Source organism: Sander vitreus, chromosome 15 (genome assembly GCF_031162955.1).
Source record: "Sander vitreus isolate 19-12246 chromosome 15, sanVit1, whole genome shotgun sequence".
Classification (NCBI taxonomy): Eukaryota; Metazoa; Chordata; class Actinopteri; order Perciformes; family Percidae; genus Sander; species Sander vitreus.
In genome coordinates, this window is record NC_135869.1 from 10,500,866 (window position 1) to 10,521,744 (window position 20,879).

The window sequence follows — 20,879 nt, forward strand, 5'->3', positions numbered from 1 at the left end:
AACTTGTGATGGAGTATTTTTACGTAGTATTATTTCTACTACATTAAAACATCTGTTTTCAGTATGATTTTATATTCTCCATCTTTTGAAGGTTTTCCAGTACTGTCTGAAATGTTATAGGCAGCAGAGGGACGTGTGTCAGAGCTCAGCTGAGACAATATTTGTGATTACAGATCAGTCTACAGCTGCTACCAGCAAGAAATCTGTTGTCAGGTGAGGAAATTCCTTCCAGGGTGACATTATTTCCATTACTCCTGTGGAAAAACACATTCCTGTCATCTCATACATACTCCTTTCTGCTTGTATTTACTACAAAACTGAGAGTGTGTTTGTGTAGAGTGCAACAATATACCAGGATTTATAACTGCACTTCTAGCTATCGGCTGACTCAAAAATAAACAATGGTGAGGGACAGTTTGTTTGGCTGATGGCCATGTGCTGATGTCAGGCTGCATCTGACTCTGTGGTGGCATCATCATGATAAAGAGCAGCATTTGACCTGGACTTAGTTTATGTGACACTGACACAAGGCTTAAAAGTGACTGTGTGTGTGTGTGTGAGACTTGTAATAACATCCAGGACCTCAGGACTTCCAGAGAATGATGGCATTCATTCTTTTTATCCTAAATTCAATAACATTTATTTTGTTTCTTTAACAGTTTCAAATTTTATTTCCAAAAGGCAGGCAGTTTGAAAAAAAGTATTGTTGGGGGCAAATGCATAGTTTTTACATGACCAATAAAGACACACAGCACATACACAGATAATGTAGAAGGCTAAAGACAAGGGGAAGGCAATCCCAGCAGTTTCTGGAAGCGGTTTCCTTACTTTGGTAAAGATGCTCTTCGTGATAAGTGTCATACATACAGTATAGCAACAGATGATTACAGACAGGAAAACAATGTTCCCCAGTACATATTTATCTTAAAGGAACAGTCTGACATGCTAAGAAATATGAATGTTTGGAGTCAAACTGAGAATGTGATGAAGAAGAGCAATATCAGTTTCATCTCTGAACATGCTGTGCAGAAATAGCTTTACGTCTGGGACATGTTAAGACCTGGGCCCTGTTTGGCAAAAACATCTTGATGCTAACATGATCCCAAAATTAAGATAATTTTGGCTATCATCATTTTGGATCGTTTTAAAATGTTCATAGATAATAGGGCCTGGCTTTGTGCAAAGACCGGAAACAGGGAGAAGCTACTAGCCTCACTCTCACAAATTAAGAAAAATAACTGGATATGGACTGCATTTACATTGCATTTGTTTACGTTATGAACATAGAAAAGTATAAACCACTCCAAAGCTGTCCTATTAACACATTGTGAGTGATAATGCACAACAAGGTGCCCTACTTCAAGAACATAATGAATTGAGGCAAAGAAGCCCACAACCTAAAGTGGGGTACAGTTTCCTCAGCCAAGTCCATTTTTCTCTATATAGGCACCTCAGAGTCATTATACCATGGTCTCTAACAAGATAAAAACAGGCTTGTTTAAAAGTTATGTTGTGATGTAGCATAAAGGATAGGTATTGTTGTCATAATTCCCTGCAGTACCTGTATACCTGTTGACAGTAAGCATTATGGGGGGTTTCCATTTTAAGATTATAACCACCACCAGCCAGCTAATCAGTATCTTCTGTGGCCATTATACATATCTTATTAGCTAGAAAACTAGTCATCAACACAATAGTCACCCAAATTTTGTTTTCACAAGTACATCTGAGATGTTGCATGCAGTCTCCAGGTCAGTTTGGCAGTTCTTCAGAAACCTTTCACATACAGTATGTGTCATAGCATAACTTGTTAATATATCGATTATAGTCGCTTTAAGTTAACAAGATAACAAATAAGACAGCACTGGAGCTCCTGGAATGTGTGTTGATGCTGCTAGGCTAGCACTTCCCCCTGTACCTGACACAGAGATGAAACTAATGTCAATCTTCCCATTTCATTGTGTATTTGAAAGCAAACAACCATATTCCTAAGTGTTGAACTGTTCCTTTAAACCACAAAAAAGAAGAGAAAACAGGTTATCTACTTCCATAAAGCTGACTCCACTTGTACAGCTGCTTTGGATTAATTATAATCACAGTATTAGCGTCACTTTCTTCATATGTTGAGAGGCTTTGTGAGCATTTTAATAGAAATGTGTCGAGGTGCAAAATAAAAAAAGCCAGCTTAAGGAAAATAGCTGTCCTGTAATGCAATTTCAGCACCAAATGGCCCGTTATATAAGAGCACGTTTTTACATTAAAGCATTGTTTATCATATGGCTTCAATACAAGTGGTCTATGCATACTGTATATATTAAAACATTTCTCAAAATCCTTCAAGAGATTACACAACCTGGACAGTTTTAAAAAAATCTCTGTATGCTAAAATATCCTCTGAAGTGCTCTTAAGTTCATACGCTCATCACAGACCAGATCTTTGGCTAACAGCTACTTGGCGTTTTTCTTTACAGCATTGGTTTTATATTTCTGACATTTAGTCGTTAAACCAGGTTGTGACTTCCACAGTGAAACAAAGCACATGATGTAACAAGATCTTTAATTTTTTGTTTAGATGCACTAACTACACCACCTCAACATAGTTGGCTGGGTAAAGCCCCTCACACCCGCCGTCCTTCATCCCCCGACACCAGCCCTGATCATCCTCATCCTCGATCTTCAAAAACTCCTCACCTGCCGGGAGACGGAATAAAAAATTAGGGTTAAAACTATTTATTTTCCCTCTCGATTAAACTGCAGATTATTATCTCAACTAATGGTTTGGTCTATAAAACAATAACATCAAAGTTTCCCAATGCTCAAGTTGATTCAAGTCTTCAGATTGCTTGTTTTGTCCTAAACCCAAAGATATTAAATATACCATTATAGTAGACAACTATTCACATTTTAGAAGTCATAACCAGTAAATTGTTGGCAAAAAATTACTTACATTTTTAAATGATTATCAAAATAGTTACTTATTAATTTTCTGCTGATCAACTACTCGATTATTCCACTAATTGCTTCAGCTCTAAAAACACAGACAGTTGAATGGACAAAAAATACACAATTGAAATATAAATGCATAGTATGCCAATTTACAATCATTTTACACAATAATTCTGTATAGTGTTTATAATTTATGTGATACACAGTGCAGTTCAGTAAGTTTTTCAGGATGGTATGTGTGTGTTTACCTGCTTTAAATGACAGTTCATCTGTCTCCTGGCCAACATAATCATACAGAGCTCTTACCCTCACTCCTCCAATCATCACACTAGAGGAAGAGAAAGAGCCAGAAAGAAAAAAGAGACAAAGAGACAGATCTGATCAGCCGAACACCAACAGCTACACAGCATCAGATCACAGTAAAAACATAAACTTGCATAGAACAATTTTCTTTGGGATAGAGGTACTCACCTCCTCTCTATTGTTCCTTTCTTTTCTACTTCTTTCTTCCCTTTTTTGGTTTTCTTCTCGGGCATCCATTCCTAAAAGAACATTTGAACAAAATAATTACTAAACATTTAACCTTAGACCAAAAAACAGACTGCAAAGAATTGTACTTTGCATCGATTTAGGTAATAGAAATGGTAGTAGATGGACAAAAACATAGGTACCTGAAAGTGAGGCCAGTCGGTGGGCATGCCGGGCCCGTAGGTGTTTTTCCACCAGCGAAGATCCTCATGCTCATCGATGGCCATCAGTGTGTTGTGGAGCTCATTGTACACGGCCCTCACACTAAATGAGTAGAGGAGAGTAAATAAGAGAACCTAAATTGAGATTGATACATATTTTAGTGGAGGCAAAGCTGCACTAGATATACTGATCCAAACATTACAGAGCTGTTACCCATTACCTATTTCAAAAAACTTCAACTAACATTTCAACTGCTTCCAGCCTCTACACAGCAAGTGACAATTCAACTAATTCTTACTCTTTAACTGACGCTGTCATTGCTTACATATCAACTGACGCTTGAATTATAGACACTGCACACACTTCAACTATCTCTGGCGCTGAAATTTTACTCTTACTCTTTAAATCTAACTAAAACAGAAGGAGTCTCTATCTGTATGTCTGTCCTTTGATTTTCTTGACATTCGTTCATCTGATTGACTTCACGCTTGTCGGGTGTAATGCTGAGGATCCAAGGAAGTGCAGTGTTGAGTGCAAGCTCATGAGATCGAGACATATTTATATATATATATGTTTAGTAGTGTGTTTTGTACACACTATATAGTGTATTGAGAGGGGACTCTCATTAACTGTTACACCGCCAAACGGCATGCTGGGTAGCTACAGTTCGCTCTCTGTTGCTTGCTTCAGAAGGATACATTCAAGAATAGATGAAGGAAGAAAGATTGTAGAAACCGGAGAAGTTACATTGTAGCAATCTCAAACATTTCAAGCATCAGCTATGTAACTTTTGCCTGGTCTCAAATAGCTAGCTGTTAGAAAATTACGCGTATCTAGCATTGCTAGGGGACACAACTTGGCAGGTGTATTGCTCAGGACCCAATGAAGCCCACTGTTGAGTGTGAAGTTGTTGGGATGAGCGGTGCTCGAGAAAGCTGCAAGTAGCAATGGCAGAGGCCAAGCAATCAGCCTGTTCTGAACAGGCACATTCTGAATGGGCACCGCACTAGTTATTATCAAACCGCTTTTACTTCAACTTCAACACTGCAACTGCTTTTATAGCTTAGACATTGACTGACATTTCAGCTGCTTTTCACCGGTTTTCAGCTCTTGCTATACAACTGTTTCAGCATTTGCATACAAACTTACAATTTATCTGTGGCCCACAGGGCTTAAACCTGCAAAACTTCCAATGATACACTTCAACTTATTTTATCAGCTTTCCACTTTTACACTTCTACACACACTTCAAACCCTTCCAGGGCTTCCACTTAAACTTACATTTAAAGAGATTGGCATAAACCAGCAGCATTAGCTTAATCTAGTTTAAAAAAGAATGCTCCCCACTTTACACTGATTACTCTATAATGTTGAATATGTTGACTTGCCAAACACAGGTGTTAAGTGAGCCAAAAAAAAACAGAGTAAAGAAGCTGCAAGCCAATTTAAAATATGCTTCACATTTCTGCTGTCAGTTTGTTACACAATGTTATTTTCTATATTAAAACGTCAGCCAATCAGCCTAAGACAGAAACATTGTGACAATCTACTTTAAGGGGTGCTCATAAGGTTTTACAATGCATCATAATCTGAGCATGATATAATCAATACAACATGCAGGAATGTGGTAGGATGAAAATTTTATGGGGCAGCTGTATATTTAATAGCAGGGTATTCATTTTAATTTAACCTGCTGATGTTCCTCTGATGCTTATACTGTAAACTTAGTGTATTGAAACATCTAATTGGCACATAACCAACTTGCTCTGCCATTCAGGGCATTTTAAGCAAAGTGTTACCCAAAAATTAAGCAGATTAATAGAGTATATCATTTCTCTCATCTACCCTATATCCCCCCCCCCCGTGGCTTCTGCATATTTCATTAAGTTGCTGTCTTTGCTATTATTTCCTTTATTGAGAACACTCATATGCCCTATGTAGTGGAACAACTTTTAATAAGGGCTCAATTACATACTTAGCATTAAATACACAGCTGTTTTACCACCTCACATTGATCATCATATTAGCACATACAGCAACTTACAACAACCTTACAACCAACATACACATACAAAGCACTGTGGTTCACCTCTCGTTGTTGGTAATGTCCAGGTGTTTGTGGATGGAGAGGAAGGCCTGTTTGAGGAAGACAATCCTCTTGCGTTCCTCATCCTGCGATTGGTCAAAGATGGACTCCATCTCCTCCATGTAGCGTGGAGCATAGCGGTTCACCTCCTCAAGGACTTTTTCATAGCGGGCCCGAACCTGTAAACATTTAGGAACACTTTCACACACTGCTCAGGGACTCATTGGCTCTCATTGTAACATAGTCATACCCTAACCCGAGACAAAGGTTAAAATAAAACTAGACTGACAACTAAATTTGAATACAGGAGTTTGAAAAATCAAAACAAGCACCATATTATAAATAAAAGAACTAAATAAAACAAAATTGTGCATGTATTGTCAATAATTTTGTTGTGATGCAGTTCTCCGTGTGGAAAACCTCCTCCCAACTCTTCCTAATCTTGGAAATTCACTTCAAATCTGAATCAAAATGTTCTACACAAACCACCATTTCCTCCCACTACACTGAGTAGCTTACATTCATTTTTGCTTGTTCTTCCCTGCCTTTTCAGAAATCAGAAAAGGGTTTATTGCCAAGTAAGTAACACTTACAAGGAACATGCTTGATCATTAATATGAAATTTTGTTGGCATTGCTTAGGTTTCTTGGCGCCACAGACTTGGTCTGTGAAATAGCCTAAAACAGGCGGCGGGAAGGTGAGTTGCATCATTGCAAACTTGTGTGTGCAGATACAAACAACTAGGGGACTGTAAGAGAAATTGTGTTTGATCATTGACATGTAATCATGTTAACTTCCCTTGTGTTTGATCATGCTAATTACTGATTGCATTGTTGGCCACGTATGTCATCAGAAGATCCTGAGCTCTCATGAGAACTTTGTCTTGAGAACAAAGGCATGGAAGATACTGACTAACTGATGGAACAGATCATCAAACCCCAATGAAAATGACAACATGTTGCTTACCTTCTCTGCCTCCTGTTGAGCCAGCTCTCTCTCCTCCTGGATCTTCTTCTGTTTGTCAATGGCGACATCCGGGTTCCCCTGAGCATGTTCTTCTCTTTCCCTGGCTGCCTGCTCCTTACGGCTCACTTTGTGGTACGCCCTCCTGGCTTTATCCAGCTGTGGACGAACCAAAACACACCTTATTATCTACAGTTGTGGATGGATAAGGAAAATTCAGGACAAAGGAAGGTGTGTCTGTCTACATGTTTGAGTTTTTGTGACACCATCAACAATCTCATCCATTCAAAAGCAATTCAACCTGTAAAGATAATTTTGAAAACTGTGATGCAACTGGCTTTGAAAAGCATCTTGCTGATACCAAGAATACAATAATGGTGCATTAGTTCTCTGTGGTCTAAATATAGACTTGAGACTGAATTGAGGCCATTTACTTAATGAGTATCCATTTGTGATGTTGCAGTTGATTTTAGTATGTATGAAGTACTGATTCCCTAAGAAAATATGTAATTCTGCTTTTGATGGATGCCCTCTTGTTCTTAGCTGCTCTCAAATCACAGAGAAGCACGGATTGTGAAACTACAGATGTTATTTCATCGTTACTTATTTAGACATGATTATTTAATGTAATCAAGATAAAGTTTTTAGGGACTTTAAATATTTTATCTTCCAGATATTGCTGTTATGTATAACGTATATATTTTAGTATACATAGTGTATTGTGTGTCAGTCATTTCATTTTTTTTATTTTTTTTTTATCAGGAATTTACATCTTTAAATGTGACTCTGTCATCCAGAAGTGAAGCCTAAATTAATTTTTTTTATATCACAATTTCAGACTAGAGCTTTAAATCATCAGTATAACGCTGAACCTGGCTTTTGAATCTGAAAAATTCCGACCTTTTTAAGTCGTTTGGCCCACGGCTTCTGAGCACGCGTGAAGCCCGTCTCAATGTCCTGGGACTCCTTAAAGCCTCCAAATAACTTCTTGTGGAAGGTGTCCTTCTGCCAGGTCCTGACCCGGTCGCCATCCTCCGACACCAAGGAGCGACAGATGGAGGCGTGTAAGGAGGCCAGCCGGTCAGCGGAGGACAGAAAACACTGCCAAGCCTTCAGAAGAGATCCGTATAAAGGACCTGAGAGAGGAGGATGGAGACCAGGGAATCACAAATTACTAAATGTTCTTTGTACTTTAGAAACAATTTGGATGACCAGCCAATATTTACATTTACAACAAATCAAAACTAGAAGGTATCTATTACCATCTCTCATCATATTATATGATCACATTTTACATGCTGTGTAGACAAAATCTGAGGTTGCAGCTACAGTACTTACTGGAGTCCACTACTGGCTTCCACTTGTTGCTCCATTCACTGAGCTGCTGGGCGTACTGCCTCTCCACGCGAGCTCTCTCTTGGAAACATGCCACTATGTCATTACAGGCCTGGAAGGCATCTTCTGTTCGCTTCACAGTGGGCTGATAGTTCCCAGGCTGCCAGGACACAAAGAGAGAGGAAGATCGACTGTTCACACAAAATAAACAGCGAAATTTAAACCCTGATATTAATATCCAACAGCATAATTAATTTTGGGGGGAAAAAGCCAAAAGATGTTTTGCCAATATTCAAAACAGACTTTAAGTTTTTCTTTGTAGTTTTACCTTTTAAATGTAAATTCCAGTGAATACAAAATTGTACATCTGCTCACAGTTTAATCCTGGCGTAGTGGCAACAGCATGTAGACAATAAACCAATTCAGACAAATTAATTTAGAAACAATAAAACTGTTCAAGCCAGTATGACTCCTCTACTCTTACAACTACTGCTACTTATACTACTAGTACTGCCACGTATACTGTTAACATTTATGTCAGTACTGTGACTACTACTTTTACTTCTACTAATAATAGTATTTAAATAAAGTACTACATGTACTGCTACTACAACCACAACTGCCACCACTACTACAAGTACTATAAAATCCTTTATTGCTATCATTAGTTGCAGTAGTCCTATTATGATTTCTAATTTAATTAAATCTATACATTTATATATTTATAGTGTCAAATAAACAGACATTATCTCTGGACACTTTACAGATAGAATAGGTCTAGACCACACTATAATTTACAGAAACCTAACAATTACCCCAAGAGCATGCATTTGGTGTGACAGCGGTGAGGAGAACTTCCTTTTAAAAGGCAAAAAACCTCAGACAGAACCTGTATAGAATTGGCCAAGCACAGAGCCTTGAGGAACACCATGGCACATCTCGTTTGTGTGATCCATACAAAAACTGAAGTGCAAAAATTAAATTTTCCGTTTTATGTGCCAGGTGCAGTAACTTTCTGTAGTCTCTTCTGGAAGTCTGGCAACTGTTCTGTTTCCAGTCTTTATGCTAAGCTAAGCTGACAGGCTGTCGGCTCCAGCTACATATTTACTGTTCAGATGTGAGAGTGATATTGATCTTCTCATCAAACACTCAGCAAGAAACTGAATAAGCGTATTTCGTGAAAAGTTGAGCTATTCCTTTAATGATTGCTCTGTTCCATTTAGGTGTCCCAGTCAGTCGTGCCAGTTAAGCAGCATGCAGGCCTACAATTCCTTGAACTGGAACCGGCACAGCTAAATGGTATTATTATTGAACATAAAACAGTCCCTATTGGTCTGTATCCAGTGTTGGGGAGTAACGGAATACATGTACCGGCATTACGTATTCAGAATACAAATTACGAGTAGCTGTATTCCGTTACAGTTACAATTTAAATAGTTGCTATTTAGAATACAGTTACATTGTTGAAATCAATGGATTACATGACGATACTTCTCTGTTTCACGGGTTTATTCACTCTCGCAACTCCATGCATTTCCCAGAAGCCCCAATATGAAAACGAAAAAATTTGCTATTTGCGTGATCACTGATAGAGGTAAAAATGAAGCCGGAACCGGCACAACAGACCAGCTACCATGAGCTAAAATTAGCTCATGGTAGCTTAGACTGCGGTTAGATTTTTGTAGTATGCTATTCGGGACTACAAATACAAAAATCTATCTGCTTGTTTAGGTACACATTCAGCCAGCTGGAACAGAAGAACACACCAGAATAGGCCTGTTTAGTAAGCTGTATGTGATGGATGCATTCCTACTTATAAAATGCAATTCAATGTGGAAGTAATCCAAGTATTCAGAATACATTACTCAGATTGAGTAACGTAATGGAATACGTTACAAATTACATTTTTGGGCAGGTATTCTGTACTCTGTAACGGAATATGTTTTGAAAGTATCCTTCCCAACACTGTCTGTATCACATTCTCTGGTCAGTCAGTGACATTGCTGCAACCATCTAAGGTCAACCCCCACGTGCCACAAGTGACACTTTACTGGCATTAGGTTTCCTATGGTAAACTTTAATGCTGGCAGCAGCGTAGGGTGTGGTCAATGGACATGAGGACGAGGCCTGGCCATAAAAAGACAGACAGAGAGGGAGGACAAGAGGGCAGCAGAAGGCAAGGCCCTGAGAGTAATAACACATCTGAAGCAAATGTGTTGTTTGTGGATGTGGTATTTGGAAATCTCTCTGCAATTTTCCTGGCAGCTGCCATCAGCTCCTACTCAGCACTCACTCCTCTCTTTTTCACTTTCTGTCAGACCCTATCTGTTTGTCACTGACAGATATAGGCAGCTGGTTGAAAGTTTCTGCACACCATATATGTTGTCATATCGTGTTAAGTCATCTGAGGCAATGCATTCATTGTAAATACCATTAGATTATTCTCTGCAAGATGATATTTCCCTCTTCAGAGTTGCTCACTCTCAACTACTTGCAGCCCGTTTGTCAGAGTATGCAACCAAAGACCTAAATCTTTATTTTTTCTACACTAGTTGTTTTTTTCACAACTAATTGACAAGGTCTTCGATCCTAATGGGTCTCTTAATTAGTCGTTAATTAAATGGTGCATCGGAAAGGTCAAGCAGTTAAGTCTCTATGTCAAAGCATGTCTGTATGCTAGCAGACAATAGTTTTTTTGCTACAGGTAGCTTTAGATAGATGAATCAATATGTAGGACATCTGCAATAAAATATAAAGTTTAACATTTCTTAATTCAATATTGCATGTTTTCAATTTCTAGCTACTTGTGTTTCTGCTTTGTTGTAAATGCATTGCTAAGGTATGTGATAGTGTATTTCCTATATGAATAATTTTTGTGTCCATTCACTTTAAAGAAATATTTTTTCTTTCATTTGCTACCTGGTGTGTCACATGGTCGTCAAGTAATTTAAAATACTTAGTTAGAATACAGCATGTATGAAAACCTGCACCTACAGCTCTAAAAGTGATTTATTTTCATACTAACTAACTCTTTTACTCTAATCAGAATCAATTGGGGTACTTTTCATCAGTTGCCCCTGTTTCTCTCTCTCTCCTTCCTTACTTTCTTTCTTTCTGCCTCTGTTGTGGTTTGTACTGACTCTCCTCACTCGTCTGAGAATTAAACAGAAACAGCTGAGGAATCCAGTTTGAGGCCAACGGCAACGCTGCAGAGACCCAGTTGGCCAATCTCTGAGGCAGATGCAAATCCGCTACTAGAGAATCTGTCTAAGCAACAAAACGCAGTATCAAAGAAAATGGCCACGGTCCTCCACTGAAAAATCACATTTCACAAATATAATGGATCCTATCCAGAGTATAAAGTGTGTCAGTGCACAGAAAGAGGGGTGAGAACCACAAGCAGAATAGTACAGCATCAGCAACAGTATCAAGCTACTAATGGTTGCACTAAAACTATTGATATAGTCTAGCAGTAGTAGCAGTAATAGCATAAGTGGTTATAGAAACAATGGCAGCAGTGATTTAGTATGAGTTGTAGCAGCATAGTAGTAGTAGTAGTATTACAATAATGGAAGTAAAAATAGCAGAAATAAAATATATTCATGCCAGCTTTTATATCTATTTATAGATCTATCTATAGATATCTATCTATTTTTTTGTCTTAAAAAAAATTAAGAGGCTAATTAGTCCAGTCAAACATTTACAGAGTCTAAGTCAAAGATTTAAAAAATCAACAACCCTTTTTATACTTAGAAACAGCAAAAGGACATGTTTATATATGTTTATAGACACACAACACGAGATTCTGACCACGCCGGGGTTCACAGAATGTCTCTATATAATCAGTAGTGAGTAAAGAGGACAGTAGTAGTGTAATATGGGCCCAGGGCTGAGTCAGAGGCATCACTGCAGCATGTGTATTAGTATGAATAGTACACTTGTATACTCTATAGAATACACCATGATTGCAAATATCTTTAAGTGGTGGTGACTTTGCAAATCCAAAACAAAAGAGCTTAAGTTGTAGTATAATGACAGACGGCCCTTGAGCACAGCGGCAGGATGACACAGACAAGAACTGGCCTGGAAACACATCTAACACAACAGGAGGCTGCCAAAATTACAGGAGGGGAGAGATGAAAGTGGTACAGCACATCGAGGCCAGGAGACAAAGGGAGACAAAGCCAATTTTAAAGCGGTAGCACACTCAAATTAGATAGTCGGGCACTTTGAATGTTAGAAGTGTTTACAGCTTTAAAACGTGACAAAACACAACTGTGTCCTGTAAATAGAGTGCAGAGCATGGATGCATTATACTAACTGGATACAGTGTTCGAGGCAGAGCCCTGTTCATTCCTATCAGAGTTCAATCAATGCATGAAGCCAAAAAAGTATAACTTCTGCGAATAAAAAGACCTGGATGATCTATAGCGGTCCGCTAACTTGAATGGGGATTAAATGGTTTAATTGCACGGCTCTTCCAGACTTTTCAAATGTTACTGGACCAGTGGATCAAATTCTGATAGTGAAACAAGTCATTTTGCGATGGTTGTGACATTTAAAAAAGGTATCCACTGATCTACAGACGCCTCCTTCTCCATGTAAGTCTATGGTGAAAACTTGTTTTGGGCCAGAGGACATCACGTGACAGACACGGAAGTTGTAATTCCACTGTTTGGCTGGCTTCAAAGCCTTCCTAGGAGCCTGTCCTGAGGAGTTTGTTACAGGTGCTGAATTGGAGTAAATGAGATTTAGGCAATTTAGAACTACAAAGATTATTTATCACAACCTTTTCTTAAAATGTATGCTAAACTTTACTTTAGTGTCAGTGTAATTCATCATGTGTTATTATGTCTTGTGAATTACTCAATGAAATCCTGCACTGAAAGCATTACTGGTGATAACACTGTGGGAATTATTGTTTATTGATGAAAAGTGATATATGCATGCACTATTTATTTACTGTGTCACCTATTTATTTTATACTGATTCATTTTCACCTCTGATTCATTTTCACCTGTTTTCTTTTATTTTGTCCCTTTTAAATGGGTTTGTTTGAGTTTTTCCTTATCCGAAGTGAGAGTTGAAAAAAACAGAGGGTGTCGTATGCGGTACAGATTGTAAAGCACCCGATTTGTGATATTGGGCTATACAAACAAAATTGACTTGACTTGAACTTGGTACTGGTTTTGCACTTAGCAGTCTTTGTTCTGCAAGTAAAGTTCACCATGTGTGTCACTTACTACATTCTTAAATCTGTGGTATCTTTTATTGACTGTTGCTTTATACAACATGGTTGAGATCTTATTTAAGAGAATAGTTCAACATTTTGGGAAATAGGCGTATATGCTTTCTTGCGAGAATTAGATGAGTAGATCAGTACCAATCACGGACTAAAAACAGCGGGAACAGCTAGCCTTGCTCTATCTAAAGGTAACAATTCCACCTATCATCCATCCATCCATCTTCATCCGCTTATCCGGGGTCGGGTCGCGGGGGTAGCAGCTCCAGCAGGGGACCCCAAACTTCCCTTTCCCGGGCCACATTAACCAGCTCCGACTGGGGGATCCCGAGGCGTTCCCAGGCCAGGTTAGAGATATAATCCCTCCACCTAGTCCTGGGTCTACCCCGAGGCCTCCTCCCAGCTGGACGTGCCTGGAACACCTCCCTAGGACGGAATCCGCATTGTTCCTTTTCAACCTGAGATTCGACTATCGACCAACCCCTCCTTTCCAGCACCTTGGAGTAGACTTTACCGGGGAGGCTGAGAAGTGTGATACCCCTGTAATTGGCACACACCCTCTGGTCCCCCTTTTTAAAAAGGGGAACCACCACCCCGGTCTGCCACTCCTTAGGCACCGTCCCAGACTTCCACGCAATGTTGAAGAGGCGTGTCAACCAAGACAACCCCTCCACACCCAGAGCTTTAAGCATTTCTGGACGGATCTCATCAATTCCTGGGGCTTTGCCACTGTGGAGTTGTTTAACTACCTCAGCAACCTCCACCAGTGAAATTGATGCCAATCCCCCCTCATCCTCCAGCTCTGCCTCTACCATAGAGGGCGTATTAGTCGGAATTAGGAGTTCCTCAAAGTGCTCCTTCCACCGCCCTATTACCTCCTCAGTTGAGGTCAACAGCGTCCCATCCTTACTGTACACAGCTTGGATGGTTCACCGTTTCCCCCTCCTGAGGTGGCGAACGGTTTTCCAGAAGCACCTTGGTGCCGACCGAAAGTCCTTCTCCATGTCTTCTCCGAACTTCTCCCACACACGCTGCTTTGCCTCTTTCACGGCAGAGGCTGCAGCCCTTCGGGCCCTCGGTGCCTTGCAACTGCCTCCGGAGTCGTCCGGGATAACATATCCCGGAAAGACTCCTTCTTCAGTCGGACGGCTTCCCTGACCACCGGTGTCCACCACGGTGTTCGTGGGTTACCGCCCCTTGAGGCACCTAAGACCCTAAGACCACAGCTCCTCACTGCAGCTTCAGCAATGGAAACTTTGAACATTGTCCACTCAGGTTCAATGCCCCCAGCCTCCACAGGGATGCACGAAAAGCTCCGCCGGAGGTGTGAGTTGAAAGTCTGTCGGACAGGGGCCTCCTCCAGACGTTCCCAATTTACCCGCACTACCCGTTTGGGCTTACCAGGTCTGTCCAGAGTCTTCCCCCACCCCCTGACCCAGCTCACCACCAGATGGTGATCGGTTGACAGCTCCACCCCTCTCTTCACCCGAGTGTCCAAAACATACGGCCTCAGATCAGATGAAACGATTATAAAATCGATCATTGACCTTTGGCCTAGGGTGCTCTGGTACCAAGTACACTTATGAGCATCCCTATGTTCGAACATGGTGTTCGTTATAGACAATCCATGACTAGCACAGAAGTCCAACAACAAACAACCACTCTGGTTTAGATCAGGGAGGCCGTTCCTCCCAATCACGCCTCTCCATGTGTCTCCATCATTACCCACGTGCGCGTTGAAGTCCCCCAGCAGAACTATGGAGTCCCCGACTAGAGCCCCATGCAGGACTCCACTCAAGGTCTCCAAGAAGGCCGAATACTCCGAACTCTTGTTTGGTGCATATGCACAAACAGTCATAGTTTTCCCCCCCACAACCCGCAGGCATAGGGAGGCGACCCTCTCGTCCACCGGGTTAAACTCCAACGTAGCGGCGCTCAGCCGGGGGCTTGTGAGTATCCCCACACCCGCCCGGCGCCTCACACCCTGGGCAACTCCGGAGAAGAAAAGAGTCCAACCCCTATCCAGGAGTATGGTTCCAGAACCAAGACTGTGCGTAGAGGTAAGCCCCACCAGATCTAACCGGTAGCGCTCCACCTCCCGCACAAGTTCCAGCTCCTTCCCCCACAGAGAGGTGACATTCCACGTCCCAAGAGCCAACCTCTGCTGCCCGGGTCTGGTCCGTCGAGGCCCCTGACCTTCACTGCCACCCATGTGGCAGCGCACCCGACCCCAGCGGTTCCTCCCACAGGTGGTGGGCCCATGGGATAATTCCACCTATCAGCACATTTGAAATCTCACTAATCAACATTTGACTTCAGCAAAGACTTCAGGAAGTCATCAAACGTTTACTTCAAGTCACTTTGGACAAATTAATGTAATACCAGAAAAAATATGAAAGATCTCTCATCTCTGTATAGGATGTGACCACTTTTAAAACAAATAAAAACATCATGCAGCAGTGTGCTTTACCAGAACAATGATGTTGCAGAGAGCAGTGAAAATGGAAAAAACGTGTCCTGGATCCCCAGAGACATGACCTCTGTACTACACAGTCTACTTTGTCGAGCAAACACAGACAACCAAATAACTAATGAGCTGAGCACTATCTCAAAAACCTTCCCGGAGCCCAGTTAACCCAAGCAAGGCAATTCCGACTGTACAATGGTTCCTATTCACATTTAAAAATGAAAGCACAGCCTTGTTCACACTGATACGTAGCCTGAACGACAAAACAGTTTAGTCTGGTTTGACAGGAAGGTCATTGAGACTTGCAGGGGAAAAGCTATTTTGTGGATCTGTCTTTTTCTCTCTCTCGGATGACAAACAGACAAAGACACACAAGATACACTCAGTCTTACCATCCAGAAGCTGCGACTGCAGGCATCTTCAATGCTGTTTTCTGATGGTAGCGTTGACATCCTGTTTTCTGAGAGAGTAAAGAGTATATGATTAGTTTAGATTATCTCACATTTAAACTGACCGTTCTTTAATCGGCTTCTACGTGTAGGTAACAAAGGCTTACCTACATTTTTATAACAGTTTTATAATTCAGTTCAAAACCACCAGCAAAAATCTCTCCACATGGAATCAGTGGAGAACCACATATCCATTCGGAAATCATGTCCGCTCAACCTTTTCTCTCCCTGTCAGAAGAACACCCAAGTATTAATGAAAAACGTGGATAACAGAGGCTGTTACAATATTTATTCGGTTGCAGAAGTACCTCCTGGGGTACAAATACCTCTGGTTGGGAATCATTGCTCTAATGTACATCATTTCAATTCCAGGGTCTATGATATGAGAGCATTTGATATCCCCCTCAGATAAATGACTGATGACAGCAGGTGTAACGTGTCAGAGACTGAATCGTATAATGGAGGCTCTGTAAGCCTATTGAAGAGTTGCCGTTGGAAGTTGACGTGTAAAGTAAGTTTGAACCCATGAAGTGTACAGTGAATCGGGCAGCATCTCACATGCCGTAACAACATCAGTTAGCATGGAGAACCCTCTCCCAGCAATCCCAGCTTTGAAACATGAGCTATCCTAAAATAAACAGGGTATAAAGGTCAACACATCCCATCATTCGCGCTCACTCACAAAAGAAACACGGGCACACTATGCAATACATAAAAAGTTCTGTCTAATGTTACTTTATGCTTGTCTGGTTCCACTTCCAAAAAAGAAACTTTTCCAGTTAAATATTTAAGCACACATCAGTTTTCCCTTCTGGTGTTTTAAACCGTTGATGCACCCGGAGCTGAACTCCATCCAGATACAGCCTTCATGTCTTTCCTGCTTTTCCTCCCTGCAGCCATCTTTCCCCCATGGCTCTGTTAGGCACAAAATTAGATTCAATGATTTTCTTCCACATCCTGCTGTTCACGGGGCATCATCACATGCTCCACTAAGAGCATAATGCCATGCCTCTCCCTGCCTGAATCTTTCTCAGCTTGCTTCTGTCGTGTCTTTGTCGCTGAGTTCTCATAGAATACACAACCCTGAGTTCTGCAGGAGGTCAGAAAAATAATGAATTGCCTCCCTCTTAACCCTTGACCTGGACTTCCTGTCCCCTTGCGGGCTGGATCTCTTCTGGGTATGACGGTGTCTGTGTTTTCAGAGGAACTTGGGGGTGGGGGAGCTCTGCTGTCTCTGCCTATCAAAAACTAGACACAAGCAAACTACTTGTGTAAATTCAATCCCAACTGTAGCTTATATAAGATTTACCCTGTTAAGTACACAAGTAAGTAACAGTCTTGGCTGACTTGCATGCCTTTCAGATATAATTTCATACTCATTACAAGCATTAGAATATGTCTGTGCAAAAGAAAGCGTACTGTGCAACTCCACATCTACTGGAATCAATTCGATGTCACCATAGGCCTTTCAAATATTATTTCATAGATGTTATAATCAATTTAAACATACTCTAAATGGCTGGGATAGGCTCTGGCTTTGTTGTATCCTAAAAATGTAAATAACCTTAGTCTGACAAATTGAATTTAGAAAAGCCTGCTTGGAACTTCCAACTGGCTTTCTGATATTTGAGAGATATATGTCACCATATTCCTAACTTGCTGACTTTCATTGAGCTACAACAGTTAAAAGCAAGTGGTAAAATATGTATTATGTACTTGCATTTGCCTACTATTACTGTCCTGTAAGTTCAACTCAGCGTATACTGCATAACTTACCACCTACCAGCACAGATCTAATTCCACCATGGGTCCTCCAGACTTTTTATAGTCTCTTGGCAGGTCGGGCAGGAAATTTGTTCCCCAGTTTTTAGAAGTCCTGAAGCGATCCAGTAACTTCCGTTAACCCAGTCCTCTCAGTATCTATAACTCTAACTTTACATGTTAAAAACTTACTAAAACTAAATGTCATTTGAGTTATAAGATCCCATCTGGAGCTTCCAACCAACCAACCAACTCTTTCACCCCTGGATACTGCACCCACTATGGCACACACTCACTCCTCCCCCTGTCCCTGTTTCATCTGTCAGATGTAACTCACCACACACACATTGCATAGAGGAAATATATAGTAACAAGTGAACACACAAGGCAGAAATAGGAGCTCAATCACTCCATCAGATCTCTCTGAAATGCAAGTATACAGTCATGGAAGGCTAACAAGCCGCTCACCATTGCTTACCTCTCTAAATGTTGGGGCCCTTTCTGCTTCAACCCCCTTTTCCTTATTTTGTTTGGCAGCTGTTTTTCACCCAGTTCAATCTTTGTGCAGACTCGGAGGCTCTTTCTTTTCCCCCGTCTTGTCTTCTTTACACTTCTACTCGTCTTCTCCAACTTTGATTTTCCACTCGTTCTGAACAGTGCTGCTCCTGCTCTTCCCCTTTCTTTGGCCCACTGTTGTGTCAGATGAGTTGGCTTCTTTCTTTTTTTTCCTCCTCTTCCCTCCTTCTCCTCCCTCACACCCTCCCTTCCTCTCTCCTGGTCTCTCTCTCTAAAACAGCTGCAGGAAACGTATTCTCTTGTTCTTTGTATTTCACCACTTGTTGAAGATCGGCTCTCTTTTTCAATATCATTCACTCGCTTTACCTCCCTCGGAGTAGTCTTAATGAAGTGTGCTATAGTGTGTTTTTTGGGGGGTTGTTTATGTGTGTGTGCGTCTACAGTAAGTGAGTCAGACAATGACTGAGTCACCCAGCCTGAATCTGTGTGTGTGTGTGTGTGTGTGTGTGTGTGTGTGTGTGTGTGAGAATTGGCCTATTAACTATGTTTTACTAATTTACAAAGAAGTGCAAAGCAGCATGACCAGATTAAGAAAACTCCATCCCCTCATGCTTGTCTTTATACCCCCTCTTCCTCCTCTCAACGCTCCCTCGGGATAGTTTGGTAGGCCTGCCTCCACAGCTGGAGGATACATCCGGTGTGTGTGTGTGTGTGTGTGTGTGTGTGTGTGTGTGTAAGTCAGAGATTCTTTGAAGTCAGAGACCCCTGAGGAAGAATTGTTCACACTTAGATGTGCCGCTCTTGCTTCATACTTTGCTGAACTTGTGAAACTTTGCTTTGCCAGAACATGCCCAGAACATGCCATGTGAATAACTAGACAGCTGTTATACGTTGCAAAGTTTACGCCCAGCTGCAACCTGCAAGAAGTAATCCTGTGTTAGTAATCCTATAATCAAATCTGTAAGGATACGAGGCTGATATCATGACAACACTGTGGAATCCTGTGATTAAAATGATAATAGCCATAAGAGGCAGAAAAAGTCAACAAGTGGAATAAGGTCCCTGTAAAGTAATGTTTATGTAGATTCACCATGCAGTGGCACAGTGCAAATCCCTATAGGAAAGTTAGAGAAATAGTAGAACGATTCTAACTCCAGCTCGATTCACGATTTACCTTAAAGGTGTCCATTATTCATATCATACTAGAAAAGTACAAAATGTACACTTAAATACTGTTGGTTATAAATGTGTGGGAAAGCTCACTCAAGTACATTTACCTTGTTTACTTTGATGTGAATGAAATATTAGTTTAAGAAGTTGTTTTTGAAAAGGCATATTGTAGGCCACCCACTAGGGTCAAACTGATGTAAAATAAAATGGTCTCACCTCTAACACCTGCACATTTGTACTGCATCTGTAAAGAGTGATTCAATGCAAAACCATATAAACGGTGAGTCAAAAATTGAACTATATAAGTGAACTCACCATTGTCAGCCTTGATATTTTGTTTAGTAAGGTCATGTTATATCAACAGATCACTTAGAAACAAAGTTTCAGTCAGTACAGCTCTGCTTTCAAATACTGTGGCAGATTATATGCCCCATATTTAAAGCCAGCAGCATACTTTATTGATATTTGGCTGTGTTTAATGAGGCATTGATACATCTTGCATCGAAACATCAGCTTTGAAAGGGCAATACTCAGTAAAGTCGTCTGTTTCAGGTCTAGCATCACTAATCATTTTGTAGGCTAATAGGGTTTATCTAATAGCTACACTTTGAGTTTTATTTTGAAATGTATACCGGAAGTGCCTTGCCCCCTCGTGGTCACAGTGAGTAACTGCAGCTTTTTAAGTAAATATATGTAGTTACGCACTGTGGCCACTAGAGGGCTGAAATACATGATTGCAAATGAACACGTTATCTGCCTTATAGACAGCTGTACACTGCTTTTCTTTTTCTTTTACAGTTTTAGTCACTTGGTGTTTCTTCCCTCTGGTGGCCACAGTGCGTAACTACAGCCCGATTGTAAATGTTTTATTTTGAAAGTATTTTTCGGAAGTACTACTATTTTGTGTGCATTTGGTTTGACTTTACTGGTAGAGTACAGTTGCAGTTCGTCATTGTAACCAAAGGAGGGCAGAAATAGAAACATTCGTGATTCTAAATAATAACAGAATACAACACACAGGTTGTCCGGCTCAAAGACTGTTTGTACTGTAAAGATGTTACTTAGTCTTTAGACTTGTTGCGTTTGTCTTTTGACAACATCTACTGGTTACAATGAAGTAAAGCCAAACGCAATGACATCGTATTATTTCTGGTTGATACTTTCAAAATATAACAATTAAAATTGACGTGTAGTTGCGCAGTGTGGCCACCAGAGGGCAGCACTACTTATTTTATCCATAGATAATGCACGATT

General features: G+C 40.7%; 1 protein-coding gene across 4 annotated transcripts; it reads right to left on the minus strand.

Moving 5' to 3' along the window:
• Positions 1 to 638: 638 nt before the first annotated feature.
• Positions 639 to 18,902, minus strand: LOC144530371 (protein kinase C and casein kinase substrate in neurons protein 3). 4 transcript variants are annotated; one of them, XM_078269914.1, is made up of 10 exons: positions 18,408 to 18,902; positions 16,122 to 16,189; positions 8,024 to 8,180; positions 7,586 to 7,821; positions 6,689 to 6,844; positions 5,726 to 5,901; positions 3,618 to 3,738; positions 3,418 to 3,488; positions 3,195 to 3,274; positions 639 to 2,691 (listed from the first exon to the last, which is right to left on the minus strand). In XM_078269914.1, exons 2-10 carry the CDS (start codon positions 16,179 to 16,181, stop codon positions 2,582 to 2,584), a joined length of 1,167 nt encoding a protein of 388 aa, XP_078126040.1. In that variant the 5' UTR covers positions 16,182 to 16,189; positions 18,408 to 18,902; the 3' UTR covers positions 639 to 2,581. The 4 variants fall into 4 exon arrangements, with proteins under 4 accessions (XP_078126040.1, XP_078126039.1, XP_078126041.1 ...); XM_078269913.1 differs by having other exon boundaries at positions 18,418 to 18,897; XM_078269915.1 differs by lacking the exon at positions 18,408 to 18,902 and adding an exon at positions 17,962 to 18,187.
• Positions 18,903 to 20,879: the final 1,977 nt, after the last annotated feature.

Excerpts from the sequence above, each read along its gene's own strand:
- LOC144530371 (XM_078269914.1), bottom strand. The coding sequence starts at position 16,181 with ATGTCAACGCTACCATCAGAAAACAGCATTGAAGATGCCTGCAGTCGC. Across the intron at positions 8,181-16,121 it reads GCAGTCGCAGCTTCTGGATG|CCTGGGAACTATCAGCCCAC; the intron begins GTAAGACTGAGT and ends GTGTCCTGGCAG. Across the intron at positions 7,822-8,023 it reads GAAGCCAGTAGTGGACTCCA|GTCCTTTATACGGATCTCTT; the intron begins GTAAGTACTGTA and ends CTCCTCTCTCAG.